Source organism: Eucyclogobius newberryi, unplaced genomic scaffold (genome assembly GCF_026437365.1).
Source record: "Eucyclogobius newberryi isolate DKJ021-1_F unplaced genomic scaffold, fEucNew1.0.hap1 SCAF_4, whole genome shotgun sequence".
NCBI classification, from domain to species: Eukaryota; Metazoa; Chordata; class Actinopteri; order Gobiiformes; family Gobiidae; genus Eucyclogobius; species Eucyclogobius newberryi.
This window is the reverse complement of record NW_027316056.1, coordinates 23120006-23139240: the sequence shown is the minus strand read 5'-3', so window position 1 is coordinate 23139240 and position 19235 is coordinate 23120006. Positions and strand designations below refer to the sequence as shown.

The 19235-nt window shown below is 43.0% G+C and overlaps 1 protein-coding gene across 5 annotated transcripts in view; it reads right to left on the bottom strand.

The window, feature by feature from the left end:
• Positions 1-1104: 1104 nt before the first annotated feature.
• tnrc6c2 (trinucleotide repeat containing adaptor 6C2) overlaps positions 1105-19235 on the bottom strand; it is a 115261-nt gene continuing 97130 nt past the window's right edge. The window contains exons 6-25 of one of the 5 annotated variants that reach the window (XM_072463870.1): positions 15388-17817; positions 14539-14733; positions 14116-14273; positions 13960-14037; positions 13822-13879; positions 13570-13712; positions 13350-13496; positions 13000-13053; positions 12835-12924; positions 9691-9810; positions 9518-9601; positions 9030-9303; positions 8769-8933; positions 8479-8670; positions 8215-8364; positions 8006-8113; positions 7446-7661; positions 6963-7036; positions 6741-6880; positions 1105-6113 (exon numbers count right to left, since the gene is read on the bottom strand). In XM_072463870.1, coding sequence (XP_072319971.1) covers positions 5741-6113; positions 6741-6880; positions 6963-7036; positions 7446-7661; positions 8006-8113; positions 8215-8364; positions 8479-8670; positions 8769-8933; positions 9030-9303; positions 9518-9601; positions 9691-9810; positions 12835-12924; positions 13000-13053; positions 13350-13496; positions 13570-13712; positions 13822-13879; positions 13960-14037; positions 14116-14273; positions 14539-14733; positions 15388-17817 — 5249 coding nt within the window. In that variant the 3' untranslated portion in view covers positions 1105-5740. The remainder of the gene's footprint in view (positions 6114-6740; positions 6881-6962; positions 7037-7445; positions 7662-8005; positions 8114-8214; positions 8365-8478; positions 8671-8768; positions 8934-9029; positions 9304-9517; positions 9602-9690; positions 9811-12834; positions 12925-12999; positions 13054-13349; positions 13497-13569; positions 13713-13821; positions 13880-13959; positions 14038-14115; positions 14274-14538; positions 14734-15387; positions 17818-19235) is intronic. The other 4 variants (XM_072463871.1, XM_072463872.1, XM_072463874.1 and 1 more) reach the window with 4 other exon arrangements.

Sequence of the window (19235 nt, the reverse complement as noted above, 5' to 3'; positions counted from 1 at the left end):
TAAATTACACAAGATGGCCTCGCAATGGTAAGTGTTGCAAAAAACATTAGACAATGAAGAATTGGCAAGGAGAGGGGATGAGTAAAAGGAAAGCAAAAAAATAATAATACAACCCACTTTAACCCTCCCAGAGTGCACAGGTCCACAGTCTGCGGCCTGGACTCTCCCTCCCACTTGTGCATAGATCATGATCCTTTAGAAACCATCTCGACTTTCTCCACCTTCCTCTGAAACCCCTCCACACATGTAAGAACCTCTCAGCAACAGGCCGAGAGCTGATTCAAACTAAACTTACACGATGCTCCTGGGAAATAAAAACAACATACAAATGCATTTTCTGTCAATGTCTTGACAATCAAACTGTTCATATTAAATGTAAAGCAATTTCTACTTAGATTTCACACGTAAAGCACACCACTTTTCCAAGTTGATTCTCAGTCTTATTTGGTAATTATGTAACTTGCTACAAACTTTTTGTTTCAAACAAAATGGTACTAGATTCTGTCCAACTTCCATGCCGCTTGGGTCTTCAGTTGCTCTTTTCACATTAAAACAAAAACATAAAAATTATGGAGTTGGTAACTGGAACCCTGGCCTTCCTGAGACAAAATCCACATCTTTTATGAGTGTGCAAGATTGTAAGCAAACTGTTGCTTACAGAAAGTAAAAACATACAATTCACAAATACAGAGATAGTCCATCGACATACAAATTAAAAATCCAAATATGACAACACTGATCAATCCCAGAGTTCTTAAGTAGCATAAATCTTCATTTTGTAAGATTTTATGTCCATTTTTGATGGAAGGTGAACTGTTTTCCATACATTGCTGTTGTATATGTCCAAGTCCTTAAACTCTAGACAAATGAAATGCTTGTAAACGACAGGTGGCTTTAGCAGAACAAATGAAAAGATAGGCACCTCTGAAATGAGTCTCAGAACAAACTCACCATCTGCACGGTTATCTCCTTGAATCCCTTAACATTTTTTCAAAGTAGTAACATAGGGATTTACTAGTCTTTCTACAGCTAGCTATGGCCACAGTTCTCTTGTTTTTAGGCTTTTTTTGTTTTGTGTGTTTTTTTTTAATTTTTTATTCATAGTTTTTATTATTTTTTTAAAACTTTTTATATTGAACTGGAACAAAGTGGTGCAATACTTATAATCCATATGTTGGATTATTCCACAATAAAAGCCACTATAAGGTAGATAATTTATTACATATAGAATGAAATAAAATCCATTAAGTCCTTGAGTAAACATGTACACGAGAATTGTCACGGTCTCCCCTCTGTACTTTGACTCCTTTTTTACGATTAGCTGAGCGAGGGGTAGAAGACACTCAGTGCAACATTAGAAGATAATAACAATGTTAGAAGAATAGTTTGGACAGAACAAAATCAACAAAACAATGTGATCATACCGAGTGGAACATCCTCACAGTTCTCTGCATACATTCATTCAACAGCAAGCACACATCTAAGATGACTACTGCTTCTTTTCTACATTTGTGTAACTTAATGTAATACATTTTGATAAATGCTGCATGTGTACCTGTCAGATTGAGACAACAAAATTAATTACTGACTTCACATTATGTTATTGGCGCTGTATGATTCAAGTATTTATGTTCAGTATTTTGCTTTGATATGTTTGTGATTCAACTAGGTTAAAATATGTATCAAAGCAGATGATTCAGGTTGGGCTTTTAGACACGTTAATAAACAAACAAGTACTTCGCATACACAGTACAACACTGTGTGTACTGCATATGCCGTCTACACTAGAGCGTGCAATATCCAGCGCCAGATCAGAAAGATGCAGCTTTCATTCAATCAAGTATCAAGTTAACATCCGACCAAAAATCTTTTGTTCCACCTACTTATTTGCGGAAAATGACATATTGCTCTTTTTCAGTTTGTATCAAAGACCTTTTGGAATAGAAACAGAACGCATCAGAGGTTTGGATCCAAGAGTCTTGATAGAACACAGCGTACAAACAGTATGTATGTATCATTGTGCCTAATGTACATAGATACTGTTGACAGATGTAGCGGTAGAGAGGAGAGCCTCTCGATGCTGGTGCAGCACAGGAAACCCCTTCACGGTTAGGGTTCTCCAGTTCGACAGGATGCTGGGAGGTCCTCGGCTATTGGGTCTTTCTGAGCTTGGATCAAGGCAGTTACAGAAACAGGCAATAGTGATTTTTGCTTGTGTGCTGCAGGACACAGAGCCCCGAAAGGTGGCCGTTTTCTGCTTTCTTGTTTCTTTTTTTTTCTTTTGTTTTAAGACTTTGTACCTCATGAAGTCTGAGCCTCTCCTGTAAAACGAGTGAGGCTGATACAGTGGGCCCAAGTCATCTGGGTTTGTGGAAATGTACAGTTCAGAGGGTCCGCTTTGAGCAGGACACAAAAATAAAAGTTAAATATAGCATCCACAAAAAGGCACCAGCCGCCAGCTTGCTCGCTCCAGTGGATGGTGGCAGCAGACACTGACGACCAGAGACGTTTCAGCTAGAAGTGCAGAGCTTTAACATATTATAGATCTTTTTTTTTTTTTTTTTACATTTAGATTTTTTACATTTTTTAAGATTTTATGTCAAACTTCATAAAAATGACGTTAAAATGCAATTTCATTTTTGGTTTTAAAAAAATATGTACCCGGGATTACCCATCATCAACTGTGCACTGTAGCAAACTGGAACCCACAACTGAGTAAGGACTTTCTCCTCTGTGGGTGTTCCCTCAAAGCATATAAACATGTCTACAGGACTGAGCGTTGGGCCCTAGTCTTTGTTCCCTCTGTCCCCGCTGTACCCTCTGCTCAGTGTTTCAAAGCTCCTCCTCACAGGAAACAAGTGCTGTGCAGCAGATTGGCACATCGCGGCACGTTACATTGCCATACAGGCCAAAATGAGAACAGGATGTGACAATATCCTCCTGTCTCCTTCCAATTACGTTTATTAGGCATGAGGTCTGTGTTTAAGTTGTGCACATGGCCTTTAAAAGTAAGACATTGCTCTCACAGTCAAAAGGACAATCATGGAGAGCTGGATTTCATACTTTGTATCATCAACTCCACCACCCTGAGATCGAGCTGGACACTAGTGCGGTCAGCACAGAGAGGGGCAAAGACTGACCAGAGAAAGTGTATGTATAGGGCTCAGGGATACAAGCTCCGGAAACGAGTGCTTTTCTCAAAAGGAGTGGCATTCTCCAATCTCTAGTCTTTTGCATAGAAACAGATTGGAGGGCCTTTGGGTGCCTGATGGGGTAGAGGCTACTGGGTCTGGAGGAGGAGGAGGAGGAGGAGGAGGAGGAGGAGGAGGAGGAGGAGGAGGAGGAGGAGGAGGAGGAGGAGGAGGAGGAGGAGGTCATAAAGTAGCAGCTTGGCAATGGGCACAGGGGGGACAGCCTGTGGACAGGTGGAGCAGCGTGGAGCAACCAACAGCTACAACCCTGTGTGAGACACACTACTTTTACACATCAAGACAACTACCTGGAAGTACTACAGAATACTGTCAAACACAAAGCATGAGCAGTTTCACATATAGACAATCGATAATGGTCTGTAGTATTGTTTTGCATTCAATACACAGGATGAACATACAGAGGCACCTCTGACCAAAGTGTTCTGCATATGAACAGTGAAGGGCTAGTTCAGCAGCAAATATGTTGCTTTACCACTGCATACTGACAAAAAAAATAAAATAAACCATCATAAAAATTACACTGGCAAAATTCCAGAAATATGACTATTACATGTTCCAGCTAAAGTGATCTTTGTGTCAAAGGACTGAGTGGTGGTGGGGAGAGGGCGGGCGACGGATGTTGCCAGGTTTAGGCCGAGCTGTTGTGTACTTGCCTTACTGAGATGCAAACGAAGGAGGAAGTGATTCCGTGAGCAGCCAAGACCACAGCAGAGAGGCACTCAGTGGACTCACCAGCTCCCCACCACACTCCGACGCACGCACTGACCACTGACGGCCAGCGGGGGTCTGAAACAGCTAATGTTGCAAGTCAAGTGCCTCCAAACAAATCAAGGCTTAACATTTGGAGTAACAGTGATATTCACTTAGATATTGTTCAAAAGAGGGGAAACACCACACTGCAGGTGTTTCCTCCAGAGTTCAAATGGTACATTTCAGTTTCTCGTGCCCTGCTACCAGATGAACAACGCCATACACAACGCCATCAAATACATACAGTACGTGAAGAGCAGGTGGTTTTTTGTTTTTGTTTTTTTGCTGCTCTTTTTTGATTTACTGGATTGCAGTTGAAGCAGTTTGCTCTTCATAAGTGCTATGATAAAACCTTTTGAATTAATAAAAGTCATTTCTTTTTGTTTGTACAGAACCAAACTCAAGGAACACTCGTAGGTCTACTGCATTAGGAGAAACCCCTCATATTTGGTATTGTGCCAGGGAGCCAGAACCGGCCAATCCCAGAAGGATTCAGTCTCTGTTGGGTGTGGCTGTGGTGCGCACCGAGGAAGTGTGCGTTTAATCTCCAGTCTCACTTCTCAAAACAGTTTTCAGCATGCTCAGTTCAACAGCTACGGCTTCCTCTCTGCAAACGTGTCCCAACAGTTATTAGGAATTGGCGGTCGGGAGAAAGTCAACGTTTTAAAAAGGGTATTTTTTTTCAGAAGTTCCAAAGTCTTTTGCTGCTGCACCGAGTTAAAACAAAAGATCAAATAAAAGCAATAAAACAGCTCCGGTGTGAAGATGGACGGAAGAAGTCTATGGCATATTGCACAATGATACTGTCTTTAAGTTCAAATTGGGTTTTGTCCTCCAAAAATGGCAAAATGCTGGACTTCTTATCAACAACAATAAAAGATTTCAACTAAAGCACCAGGTGATGAACTTGCTTCCTTGAAGAATGTGGACTTGTTCTTGACTCAGTGCCTCTGTAAAATAAATCCCTGTCCCGTGAGCTTACATGTTGTGGTTACTTTCCACAGACGGGGTTGACCTACAGAATGAACAGTAAACGGATGAAGGAGTCAAAGGAACATTGACGCTGATGATTGGTAGGACCAGACGCTCAGGTCAGGCCTTGATACTGCCCAGTGACAGTGTGTCACCAGTTGTGTCCTGTACCACTTTCTGGCTCAGAGGTGAAAACTGTGCAAGATTTTAGCAATTTCTTCAGTTACAAAAACAAATAACAACAAATAAAGGCGGCTTGGGAAGAACCTGGGCCATAGAGCACTTAAGGCTAATATTAGTGCTGAGAAACAAATGAGAGCATTGCTAGTAAAGGTCTTTGAACCACATGGTCATTGGCCATGGACATGCTGGGAATGGTAATTTTGGGTCTTCTTTTGGGATGATTTCTTTTAGAGGGGAAAGGAAAGTCTCAGATGGCAGCTTTGATTGCTTCTCCTAAAAACACTTCACACAGAATGTAGTATACTTATGGAAAACAAAACAAATACACAGCTTCTTCTGTGTACACTGTTCAGTTTGTTTCAAAAAAAAAAAAGAAATTCTCAAAAACAACAAAGGTAAATCAAAAGATCTGGAGTCTCTTTGTCGGTGTGGTGGGGACCCCAGTCTCCTGATTTACAATTCACAGTTCAAATAGTTCAAAATAGTGATACTGATTATCGCCACATGATTTGCTTGGATTTAGCTCCTGTTCATATTGAATTGGTTTGTTGCCTGCTCTGCACCAATTGCTTCACATGACGGTGGCAGAAGGCAAGTAGGTGTTTGGGTGTTGTTGCATGGTTCTACATGGACTCTCCGCTCAGCAGGTCTCCAGGCAGAAGTGTGTTGATGGGAGTGGGGCTGCCGATCACGCGCGCGTCGTCCCCGCTCGGAGGCCCCCACAGGCTGGAGTATTGTGGAACGCCACCCCACAGCAGGTCGCCACTGCCCCCGCCGTTCTTAGCCCCGCCGCTGCCTCCTGCTCCGCTGCCACCGCTGCTCCACTGACCAATAGTGTGAGACTGCGTGGACCCGCCCATCCGGTTTTGATTGGTTCCCTGGTTGGCCTGCCAGCTAGTGGTGTTGGACCCAAGTGACTGGCCTTGTGCAAAGAAGCGGTTCACCTCCTCCTCACCAGCAAACTCTGCTAGAATGGTGGTGTTTCCAAGCACACACCTATGACAGAGCACAAAAACAAGACAAACATTAGAGTGAAGATGAAACTATTAATTGAATAAATGTCCAAAAGGAATTTTTCATTTGCCGTTACAGGTCTCCAGATCAGAAACATGTGCCCCTCATCTTACTGATGCTGAAGTCCTGATTAAAGACTGAGCCCTGTTACTTTTGATAAAAATATATATTAAATATGTAATTACTTTACTTTAAGGAGCTGTACCTGATTTTTACATGTAAAGAACAGAACTTAACTCTTTGCAGCAGTTCACAAGTACAATGAGTTTAACAACGCTTTTCACAACTCTCTGAGCTCAGAGTTTAGCTGACAGTAAAGCTTACAACATTAGCATGCTAACGGCACACTTCCTGCTTCTCGGAGAATAAATATAATAATTAGATGGCGCTTTAGTCTCATTTTCACCTGAACAGATTTTACAATATATCTGTGCTTTATCAATCCTAAAAAGCCTGTAGCCGATATTGCATTTGTAATTAGTTTTTTATTGTTTTCTACACATATGCTTAAAGGGGGGTTATACTTGTCAGTCAGTCAGTTTCCCATTTTCTAGTTTAGGAAATAATTCATTTAAAATAATCTTTCAATCTTAAATGATTATAGCTTACATATGCAGAGACTTCTGGGCCTTGGAGGCCTCATCCTTGGAGCTGTAGCGGACCACAGCGTTGCCCTGGGTCAGATTGAGGTGGAATGTGATTAGGGGGCCGTGCTGCATGCACAGAGTCCGCAGAGTTGAACCATCAATCTAGAACACAGACAACAATAATTCAAAACCATCTCGAATACAGAAATCCAGTTGACATTGTTACAGTACTGAGAGTACATACTTGTGGAGTAAGGTTCCTCAGCACCAGCCAGCTGCTGGTTCTGTTGGTGCTGTCCGTGCTCCAAGTGGTCCCCTCTACAACGTCCATTAAACATCAGTTATTATCTTCACACAACTAGATTTGGATTTAAATATCTCATACTTTTGAAATAGGAAAATGTACTCAATTGTGTTATACATTAGAAGGAATCTGATTTAGTTTGTGTATAACCGTTTCTTGAACCAGTAAACCTCAAAATGTCAGTTTAACAGGGTGTGTTCTCAAAACCTACTGACACTATGCGTCACAAAGAAATGTGACACCAGCAGAGCTAAATCATTGCAAGATCAAACACTAGTTCACAGCTACAGGGAAGATAAATGTTGAAGTGCAGATAAGGTCATGTGTCATGTAACAATGTAAATGACATAATTATTAATTTTATACCAACTGAAACAGTTTTTAAGTTATAAGTTTCAAAGGCTTGCACTAAAATGGACTCACCAGAGGAGTAGGAGCCACTCCAGCCCTGGCTCAGTCCCAGTGAGTTGCCACCCCAGGTGGAGGAAGGTTTAGTGTGGGTGAGGCCGGGTGGGGGGCGAGAAGGGGCTGTGGTGTTACGCGGCCCTGGAGGAACTTTCCACAGCTCATGGGACAGAGAGCCTTGGTTTTGGGAGATGGGCCCTGGAGACCAAGTGGACTTCATGTCAGAGAGTTTCCCTTTACATGACAAAAAGAACAGATGAGATGAAATGATCAATAGCATGTAACGTATGATATGAAAGGCATGACTTTTGGTGTGTTTACAAGGGATTTTGAAAAAATAAAGAAATGGTTTTGTATAATGGATAAAAACACAGTGACAGGTGCACACAGGATACAAGGTGGGTCATGAACTAAAGAGAGGTGTGGCCAAAAACCACGGGGCGAGGCTGCTGTTCCAGGAAAGGTGTAGTTAATGTTGGGGTTTCAGAGGAATTGAAACCTGTGATAATGTCTTATCAAGGCTTCTTTGTGGGGAACTCGGCAGGTCTACACAAAAACAGGGCACTTTAGTGGTGTACCTGCGTCGTCTCCATGAGTGGGCGACAGACTGAAAGAGTAAGAGAAGCTACTGACAGGCCAGTCACAGATGGATGAGCCATTCTCAAGTGGAGAAGCTGTGGATATGACTGTTGTAGTAAGAATAATGAAGCAACATAAAGAGAAAAATATGATTTGATAAACAGTGATTCAGTTACATGCAACATGCCAAGGTGTTTTGTTTTCATACCCCCATTCCTGTCCCGTAGAAGGTATCTATTGACATCATGAATGTTGGTGTTGATGGTGGGACCAGTTGAGACGCTGCCAGGAGTCATGTTGGGGTCATTCTCAGGGTCAATATTCTGAAGGCCCTTCCATGGCACGCCTGGGCAGAACTCTGTAAAATAAAAACCCAAATTTTAATATATATTTTATTAAAAAATATATATGTATATATATTTATTTTTTAAATAATAAAATGTGGTCAAACAGGTTGATGCCATATTCTCACCTGGAGGCCAGTTGATGTTGTTCCCATTAGACAACTTTTCATTTGGGCTCTTGCCTTGGCCCCAGCTGTCTGAGGTGACCAGGGGGCTGGAGGGAGACTCCGAAGTGGACATTAGGTTATAAGGGCTGTAGGAGTCGTCCAGCTGCGGGGACTTCCCAGGAGGGCCTAAAGTAGAGGCAGCAGTTATGGCACCTTAACCATATTACAATATTTTGTTGATGTTTAACGGGGAAAATAGGTTGTGACATACGGCATCTTGCGACTATCACCTGCATGTTTAATGAACTTACCATGTTTATTGAGGTTACTCTCCATATTAGTGGCATTGCTGGACAGGTTATCCATGGCATTGGAGTGTGTCCACTGGGACAGACGAGACTGAGGCTGAGGGGGCTCCTTCAGGGACAGGCCCCCCACATCCATGCAGTTTACATTCATGTTCGGATTTAGTCCAGCTGCACAGAAACAGTCAGAATAAAAGGGAAAACAGAAGGGTTAAGGCAGAGTTTAAACAGTATGTAGAGAGTGTGGTATACATTTTTAGTACTTACTGAGAGGATAGGTATTGTAGGTATTGGGTGAAGACTGAGGCTCTTTGGTGTGCAGTGAGTCAGCGAGGCCCGGAGCGTGGTGGGAGCCAGAGAAAGGGTCCAGGGATGATTTGCCGGGGCCTCCAGGAGGGCCTCCTGGGGGGTGCAGGCCGGCAGAAGAGGAAGAGTTGGAGGAATGAGAAGGAAGTTGCTGCTGCTTCATCAGCAGCGCCTGGTATAGCTGACGCTGGTGCTGCTGGATCTGCTGCTGCATGTTGGTGATTGTACGTGCAACCTACAAAAAGAATAACAGCACTAGTTGTTCAGCAGATTCTTAGAAAAATGTGTTGTTACTGTCAAAAAGACTAACTGAAACTCATGGTCACATAAAAGCAGTTCACCTCTTTTCTATTTCTATAAAGTCTATTCTCATACCATCACTGCATAGGCAGTGGCTTTAGTCTCTCACTAATCACAAAAACAGGTGCTGGGATTGTGTGTCGACTCACTTGCTGCTCTTGTTGTCTAATAGGGCCAGAAACATTGCGTTGTGCCTGCATCATCTGCTGCTGGATTTGTAAACGCTGGTATGCCTGGCGAGGGAGAATGCATTTAATATAATTAGTCACAAAGGTGAACATCTAATTTATCATCATGTGAATGTTTCTGGAAAAAACATTACCATTTGCAGTTGCTGTAGTTGGTATAGCAGGGTCATTTGTTGAGGATTTATTGGTGAGGTTAAAAGTGCAGGATTCAGACCAATGTTTTTTGCTGCAAACTGCAAGAGCTGTGCTTGGACCTGGGGGGAAAATGAGTTGGCAAAATGAAAAGAAGTTTCAGCAAAGTGTGAGTCAAACTTCTCAGTGTTTTTGGAAAGGAAACTGCAGAGACAGTTTGTAGCTAAAAGTATAAAATGAGACATTAAGCTCGTAAAAGAGAAAGATGTTCTGCACCAAATTGTAGCTAAGTAGCTAATCTGCAGTCCCTGATTTACAGGAGTCAACTCTCTGGCCCAAATACTTGTGAGATGTGTGGTAGTATTTGAGTGTATTTACATAAATATAAGGAGCATACATGACCTACCAGTTTAGCTTTGCACTATTAAAACAGTCCATAAAATACATATCATCATATATATATATATATATAGCACACTCAATTTGTCCTGAGAAGCATGATTATTCATGAACGTGTATAATTACATATTTACATAATATACACACATTACCGCAGCATGTGGTGTTGCATGTCATAAAACAATGCGCTCTACATTTGACTTATTATAAGCAGAAGAATGTTAAATTGTTAATGCTGACAAGTTTAATTATTCCACAGAGAATGTTGAATAGTTTGTTTGAATGTTGAATAGTTTGTTTGACTTTTAAGTTCAGCAGAAATATTGTTCCACTCCTTTACTGTGTTCTAGCAGACGGCTGTTCATGTCAATGTAGTTTTACATTTTTGGTATGACACACTGGCCCCTGGTGGAAGCCTGTGTGGCTCTGGAAGTCATTACAGATGTGGACTGAACAAAGTGCTTAAGAGGTGCTTCTGTATACCATTCAAATTGCAGCTAGTTCTTGTATATTGTCGAAGTTTAGCACTCTGTATTTTTGCTGGCATGGTTTCCGGTCTAGGGTTTTTAAGACTTGCTTGTGCAGGGATTTCAACGGCCTAAACTAAGGATACTAAGGAACTAAGTTTTGCCTGGGACCAGCATGTTATACAGGAGTAAAATCAAGACATGATCATAGCATTAAAAAGGTCTGGGAGTTTGTGAGTTTCTTATGAATTAAAAAAAAGAAAGTATATTGTATTTCAGGCTTTGATACATTTGGTTCACATGTTTTTTGAAGGTGAGAGTGGGATCTTGAGTGACACCCAAATAGCAAACTTAACATTTTGTACCACTTCCCCATTTAGAGAAACTTTTTTTTTTTAAACATTTGTTGACAAAATACATGGCTGTTATTTTCATAGTATATAAAGCTAGACATGACTCATGTAGCCTTGCTATTAACTCCAGGACTACTGTACATTTAGCGGCAACCTGTTATACACTTGTATAAACAACTGCATCATTCTGCATACATTTGTACATTTACATCCTTCTGATAAGAAGGACTTAATCCAGGCCAGAGTGTTTGCAGACAATTTGTATTTTGACAGAATAGGGTGGCTAGATGTATCAAATGCCTCGGGGAGGTCTCTCACAACCCCTCCATTGTCCAGATTGTGTTTTATTGTTTCAATGAGCAGTTTCGGTCGAATTATTCATTCGAAACACAAACTCCATTGACTGTAGTAGGTCCTCAGTCTCCAAATGTCGAGGGAGCTGCTCAACTACCATTTTTTCAATGGTCTTGGATATAATGGGGGAAATACTGATTTGCTTCTAGTTACTAATATCCTGCTTATCTCCTGCTTTGTAAATCGGGGTGATGATAGCGTTTTTTAAGAAGATGTTTTTGGCTATTGATTGTCTTGTTAGTGGGATCAGTTAGGATATCTTTATTTGTTTTGAATAGTAGGGGATCCAGGCCATGTTTGTCTTTAGAATGGGAACCAGATAGTGAGAAGAGGATTTTATCTACTTTTGATTAATTTATTAACTCAACTCATGACTCAACAAATGTTGGATGTTATAAGCAAACTTCGTTGTACTATGTTTCTTGGAAATTCTTATTAAGCATTTGTACGGGTTGAATGAAATAGTCATTAAAACAGTTACTTATTTCAAGGCTTTTCTAAATTTTGACAACTTCCGCACAATCAGCGCCATGTTATGGTCTGATAGACATGTTAATAGCGTCTACACCCTATTAATTGTGATGCGGTCCGATTTAGTGGTGAAGATCAAATCCAATAGGATCCTGGAAGAGCTGGTTATCCTAGTGGGGCTGCTTACCGTTTGTGTCATGTGAAGGCTATTTGTGATATACTTTAGTTTCTTTCTGCATGTTTTATTCGAGCAGTTTAAGTTAAAGTCCCCCATTACGATTAACTCTTTGTTTGAGAATATCTGATAGTGAACTGAAAAAGGTGTCTTTAGTTGTGGGAGGTTGATAAACTACAATTACGTTAGAGAACATTTCATTTAGACAACAGGCTACCTTCCTCAATGTTAGGTATGCCACTAATGTTTAATTTCTTCTTAGTGTGCATTGGTTGGTATTTATCACATTGCGAGGACTAAAATCTGTATGCAAACATAAATCGTGCAGGCATTATGGGGACAAAATCTGGCCCCTGTGATGAACTGTAAATCTTTTATAATTAGATCGTAAAGATATTGGCTAATTTCAGTTAAAGGCGGTATGGACGATTTTTCGGCGATTTGGGAACGCAGGCGGAAGCGCACTTCCGCCTGCGTTTGTTTATTAGCGCGACGGAGCGCGACGGAGCGCGACGGAGCGCATCGCATCGCTCGTCTCCCGTAGATTTCTGTCCACTTCTGCGTCAGCTCGAACTGTCTTTCTCCGTCTTAATTTTGCCCCGTACACTGAGGGAACTATATTATGATAGATCCATGCGCTTAGGCACGCGGAAACGTGGGGAAGAGCCTGACGCGGCTGCAGGTGAACGGTAGGTGCGTTTTATGATTGATACGTGGCAGGACTAATGATTTATCCACGCCACGAGGAAATATGATAAAAAACTTGCTGAAAAAAATCGTCCATACCACCTTTAAGGTTTGGGTTTGGGTTAAGGTTAGGCAAGTAGAGACTTTTGTTAGGTTTAGGACCAGTCTCTAGCAAATTAATGTAAGTCAATGTAATGTCTCCAAAAAGCACTGAATCCCAACAACGTTGCATGTGTGTACCTGAGGGGAGAGAAACTGAGGCACTTGAGCACGTAGACTCGGCTGGGAGGAGCTGAGAGGTGGCACTGATGGCTGTGGAGGCTGCTGCTGTTGCTGTTGCTGCTGCTGCTGCTGCTGCTGCTGCTGCTGCTGCTGCTGCTGTTGCTGCTGCTGCTGCTGCAGCTGCTGCATGGCCCGTGTTTGTGCTGTTCCACTGTTGCCGAACATTCCACTTTGTATCTGAAATATAGTCATAGAAAGGTTTACGAAATATTCCCTGTTCATTCCTTGTAGGAACATGACAATAGGTCCTAAACATCCTTTAATTGGTATTGGTAGTTTTGACACTTGTTTTGTATGGGTTCCAATGATTTGTCAATTTTCTGGGCTGTGTCGGCCTCTGGGGCTGATACCACATACAATGTATTGTAACAATGCAACTTCAAAAGGGTAGTAAAGGCAAGATCAACAACAGATCAATACAAATGATTGTCCTTCTAATCAAATATGTATGGTAAATGTTGTAGTCCTCATACCTGTCTGTTGTTCAAGTTTTGCATTGCAAGCCCCAGGCTGCCCTGTCCCAGACCCTGCCCTGGAACGCTACTGTTGGCCAGAGGGAGCTTCAGACCAGGGGAAGGCAGAAATGGTGATGAAGGAGAATCATCTGACAGAACACCATCCTGTAAAGAAAAACATATTGGGTAAGAAACAATGTTTTCCAGCCATTTGTCAGCTTCGATTTGGCACTGTCACCTTGTCAAGAAAGTTAGTGCGATCAGAGGGGTCTTTGGAGAGTATTGAGGGATGGAGCAGCAGAGGTTTGTTCATGCCGTTACTGTAATCAGACAGGCCCATGCCCCGCTTGTCCAGGTCCGTCTTTTTCTCCAAAAGGGCACCTGGTAAAGTACAAAACATTTTAAAAAAATGATTAAGGGTCACTTGGGAAAGTTTAAAAAAATAAAATAAAATAAATTCCATGAAAAGGGCACATGGCAGAGAACTTACTCATTGCCTGGTCAAGGTTCATGTTGTTGCTTTTTAATGCTTCTTCGGCAGGATCCCTCTGTAATAACAATACAGTACACACACATCAGTATTTTAGTCTGAAACAATTGTCTATGTTAAAAATATCAGTTTCTTTACCGGAAAGCCCATATCAGTCAGCTGTTTGATAAGACGATTCATGATCCAAGCTTCATCTGGCTTGTTGCCAATCTTGCCCTAAAATCATTGCAATAAATGTTGATAGATTCTGGGAGTATTTTTTTCTCCACTATCAAGTTGAGGTTTTCTTCTAACCTTGTTGGGACCCTTTTTGCCCCAAGAGTTGCAAGAAGAATTGCTCTCCTGGGATGTAGGACTGTTCCACATATCCCCTTCCTCTGTGTCCCATTGGCTGGTTGACATACCCATTTCATCTCCTCCATTTCCCCAGCTGTCTTGCATAGGTTTAGGGCCTGGGGGATAAAGAAGACTTGAGTATTGACTGATGTTTATAACTTGTATAAAGTTAGAGCCTTTGTAACATTATTTTTTTCATTTTCTCACCACTTGGTGTCACTGTTACCATTTGACAAAGAGGAGCTTTTTCTGAAAAATCTGTTTATATATTTTAAATCAAAGAAATTCCCCTGTCATCACATTTTTATGTGAACATATCCCACCATAATATTATTAAAATCTGCCTCATAATGTATGAAGAGGTGTCCATTTATGTATTACCTGATTTACAGGGAGCAGAACTTGGGGGCCCGTTTGTCCTTCCATAGGACTCATGTCCACCATCTGCCCATCCTCCGACTCTACCTGCCGACTTTCCCCAGGCAGAGGTGCCGTTGTCCATGGCTGAAGTTGGAGCAGCAGGCTCCCCCCAAGCAGGCTCCGACTTGGGCTGAACATTAGGGAGTTCTCCCCATCCTGAGGCAAACGGGTAAAAAAGGGCATTTAAAAATGTTCCATAGTAATTCCTTAATAGACAACATTGTTGCATATCATTGTTTTTTATGCTTCACAACTAAACTGAAAGAAAGCAGCAGAGGGCAATGTCCACATTGTTTGTATACGGATTAAATTGATTTCATGATCCACTTATAAAACACATATAAAAGGACATACACTGGTTAAAGGCGGTATTGACGATTTTTCAGCGATTTAAGAACGCAGGCGGAAGTGCGCATGCGCACTCCCCCGTGCGGACTGATACAACACACACGTGCGTTTGTTTAATAGCGCGACGGAGCGCATCGCATCGCTCGTCTCCCGTAGATTTCTGTCCACTTCTGCGTCAGCTCGAACTGTCTTTCTCCGTCTTCATTTTGCCCCGTACACCGAGGGAACTATATTATGATAGATCCATGCGCTTAGGCACGCGGAAACGTGGGGAAGAGCCTGACGCGGCTGCAGGTGAGCGGTAGGTGCGTTTTATGATTGATACGTGGCAGGACTAATGATTTATCCACGCCACGAGGAAATATGATAAAAAAATTGGTGAAAAAAATCGTCCATACCACCTTTAACATCTGCAAGTCTAACCTTTGGATTATATATTTATATAATTTTCTGTTATATTACCTGGGTTAGCAATAGGTGGTCTTTGGGGGCCCCCGCCTGGATGAGAGGCTCCACTGTTGGGAGAACCATTGTTGTTGTTTCCATGGTGCTGAAGGTGAGTTGGGGGCGGGCCATGATGAGGATGATGGTGTATGTGTTGATTGTGATGGTGGCTGCCGTTTCCCCCGTTTCCCACAGCATGGTTGTTATTGTTAGATAGAATTCCACCATTCTTATTGGGTGGTGGTCCACTGTTTCCAGAGTTGCCAGTGGGATTGTTGCGATCCCACAAGTTTACAGTCTTGTTAAACGAGTTGGGATCACCCCACGAGGACGTTCCATCATCAATCTCCATCTTTCGTCGAATGGAGGGAGGAGAGGGCTCTTCCCAGCCAGTTGGCTCCATGCCCTGATCTGCTTTATTGGCATTAACCCAGTTAGAGTTGTTCTGCTTCACAGAACTGGGACCACCCCATGATCCAATGCTACCACCTCCTCCACTGCCTGTGCTGCTACTGCTGCTCTCCTCAGGTTTGGAGGAGCCCCAGCCTCCCTGCATCGGGCCACTGGTACGTGATGTATCCCCCCAACTATTATTCACTGGAGAAGCTTGTTTGCCCCAGCCAGCACCTCGATTTCCTGCTCGAGGACTATCCTTCCAACCAGAATTAGAATTTCCTACATTGCCACCCTCTCCCTTCCACATGCTACTGGAGTTCCCATTGTTCTTGGCCTCTGGCTCTCCCCATTCCCCTGTGCTGGAACCATTTACGTTCCCGTTGCCATTTCCCCATCCCTGGCCGCTTGAGGAACCCTCAGTCCAAGTTGTAGGCTGACTTTTTGTCATACCATCATCCCAACTAGGTGACTTGTCTTCAGATCCCCAAGAGGAAGACCCTCCACTTTTTGAACCACTGGTAGGCATAGGATCTCCCCACCCACTGGTAGTACCGTTTTGGGCTTTCGACTGTGGAGTATCATTCCACTCTGATCCACTTTGCATTGACTGGGGACCTCCCCAGTTTGAAGATACTGACACATCACTGTCACTCTTTCCTCCGGATCCTGGCCTTGGACCAGGTCCCATTTTGGTGATTACTTTTCCTCCACAGGTGGGAGAAGTTGCATGATTAGAGCCAGAGCCCCCTAAGGTTTCGGAACTGCTGTAGCTTTTTGAATCCTCTGAGTTGGCTTCTTCCATCTCCCAAACTGTGTGCTGTCGAATGGGGGTCTGTCCCCAGCCAGTATTACTCAAAACCCGAGGGTCCAGATCTTGTCGTGGAAGTACAGGAGCAATTTCCATGTTATATGACCTATCTCTGTTGTGAGATTGTCCCTCACTACTGCCGCCACTGCCCTCACTGGCTGGAGCTGTGCCGAGCTGCTGGCCCCATGAGCTCAATGGCTGTTCTTGGCTTGGACCAGAACTTCCAGCATCAATGGAGTCCCAGCCTTTAGGTGCATCTCCCCCAGAGGGCTTTCCCCAGTCGCCCCATCCACCATTTCCATTACTCCCTGCCCCACTGCCTTGACAACCCCAGGCAGAGAGGGCTCTGGATGGACTGGCGTCCCAGCCTGAGTCTTTGGGGGAGTCAGCTGCTTTAGTGTCCCCACTTCCCCATACAGAGCTACCTGTTGCGTCCCCATTGAGCTGGGATGATTCTGTAGGAGACTGGCCTCCCCACCCAGTCATCCCGTGGATAGGGCTCATTGGCTCCTGAGTTTGCTGTTGTTGCTTAGTATGGTTTGGTCCGTCAGAATTAAGGTTTGCAGGTTCCATATTAAATGACAAGCAAGTGTTGGTTGAAGGGTGCTGCTGATCCATTTCTTTAGCAGTCATCATGCTAGCCCAACCTCCACCACTTATATCAGGTCCTCCAAGATTTCCATTATTTTTGATACCTGGTGTAAGAGAAGAATTGGACAACCCATTGGGGCCATTACTGCCATTACCCTCATGACCAAGAACAGGCCAAGCTGAGGGGTTGGCATTAGGATTGAGGTTTAAGTTAAAATTGGAGGAGCCCCAGTTATTGGGTGCTCCCATTCGACTACCATTCATACCATCTGGTTTCCCCTCTGAACCCCATCCCCTGCTCCCACTTATGGCGTTTGCAGACCCGGGTCCGGTCATCATGTTATTGTTTGATTTCAGAGAGGGGTAGTGGGCCTGCTGGCCTGCGGCACCTGTGGCCATACTTGGGAAACTACTGCACTCTGCGGTAGCGTCGGCACTGGTGTTGTGGTCCGAACTAGCTGAGCCCAAGGGGCATTCTGCTGTGGAAGGGTGACTAGGGTCACTACTGTCTCTGATTGAAGGCCAAGAGTCTGTGTCACGCGCGTCGATAATCACTTTGTTCCAGGTGTTGGCCCTGAAGGAGTTGTCAACAGGCAAAGATGCTCCCCAATGAGAAATCTCATGCTGGGCACCCACGCCGCTCTGTGCGAATTCTGAAAGGAGAGAAACAAGCTGATGAGCGCTACATAAAATATAGGCAGGTAGATTAGGTTACGTAGAAGACAAGATGATAACAGGGGTGAGTAGCAAATGGTTACACTAGTCTTGAGAACATAATATAGATTATTTTATATTTTGAGTTGGTTAATAACCATATCACTTGTACATTTCCCAATCCATTTCATAATCAGAACTCATGGCCAAACCAAAGCCATCTCCATCATCTCCCTGCCTTTTTGTGCAGACAGTCAATCTTATACTCAGTGTCACTTTGTATCACACCCGTATTCACACACATAATAACAAATATCTATCTACTATCCAACTTGTGTTTGTCTCGTTTTTCTGAAAGCTCTCACCATATCCCTTACACTTGAATTCCTGGCTGTCTCCCTTTTGCTATCCTCCAACACCCAGTGGTGAGAGGCCCATCAGTCTCCATCGTGCCGTCACTGGCTCAGGCTGTGAAGGGAAGCCCAAGTGGAACGGTGCTCATTTATTGGAATGAAACCAGGAAGATTCCTCATCCATCACTCTCTACGCTCTGCTGACCCTACTCCTTCCAACAAATGGCATAATAAAATATATAACAAACCCTATTCCAAGTGAACGCGCATGTGTTTGTACAGTACCTGTATAAAGAATATTTTTGTACCTGAGCCTGTGGATGTGGAACAGTGATGCCATCCATCAACATTGGCATGAGTAATCAAATATATCCAAATGCAAGAAAATTTGTGTTGTAGTTTTGGACACCTTGCATCAACACCAAACTGTCACAAAAGGCAGATATCCAATACCCCTGATTTAGTTGAATAAATAATTTGACTTTGACCATACTACAGACCATTAAAGCAATTTGTATCTACCTTCTATGCTCTATTTGTACAGCTTTAAGCATAATAAAGGAGAATTATGTACCCGTTTTGCATGCCTCCAAGAAATGATTGCCTTTTCTGGAATGTTCCACAATAATCATATCGATCTAGCATTTATTTGACCACAGGTGCTTTTATACCTCAAAAAAAAATTGAAAAACAAGCATTCTTTCAGTGAGCAGGGTCACTTCTTCAAAGATCTGACCTCCTTTAACTGTCGTGTGGCATAACTCGCTTGTCTCCATGCTAAATGTGTGGCGGACAGACTACAAGAAAAGTTACTTAGATCTCTTTTGACCGCATGTACACAGAAAGATGGTTATAAATCTAAAGCTGATTTCTTCAAGAACAGTAGAGGAGCCAGGCATTTTATAAAACACAAAGCAGCCCTTCTGAGTGTGATCTAATAGGCGATATATAGTGTAGAGGGGTAATAAATCAGGTGGAGGCAGCTAATCAATGATCTTATTAATGCTAGTGGGTGAGAGTGGGGAGGCCATCGATCCAGCATGCAAACATCCAACCCACTCGGC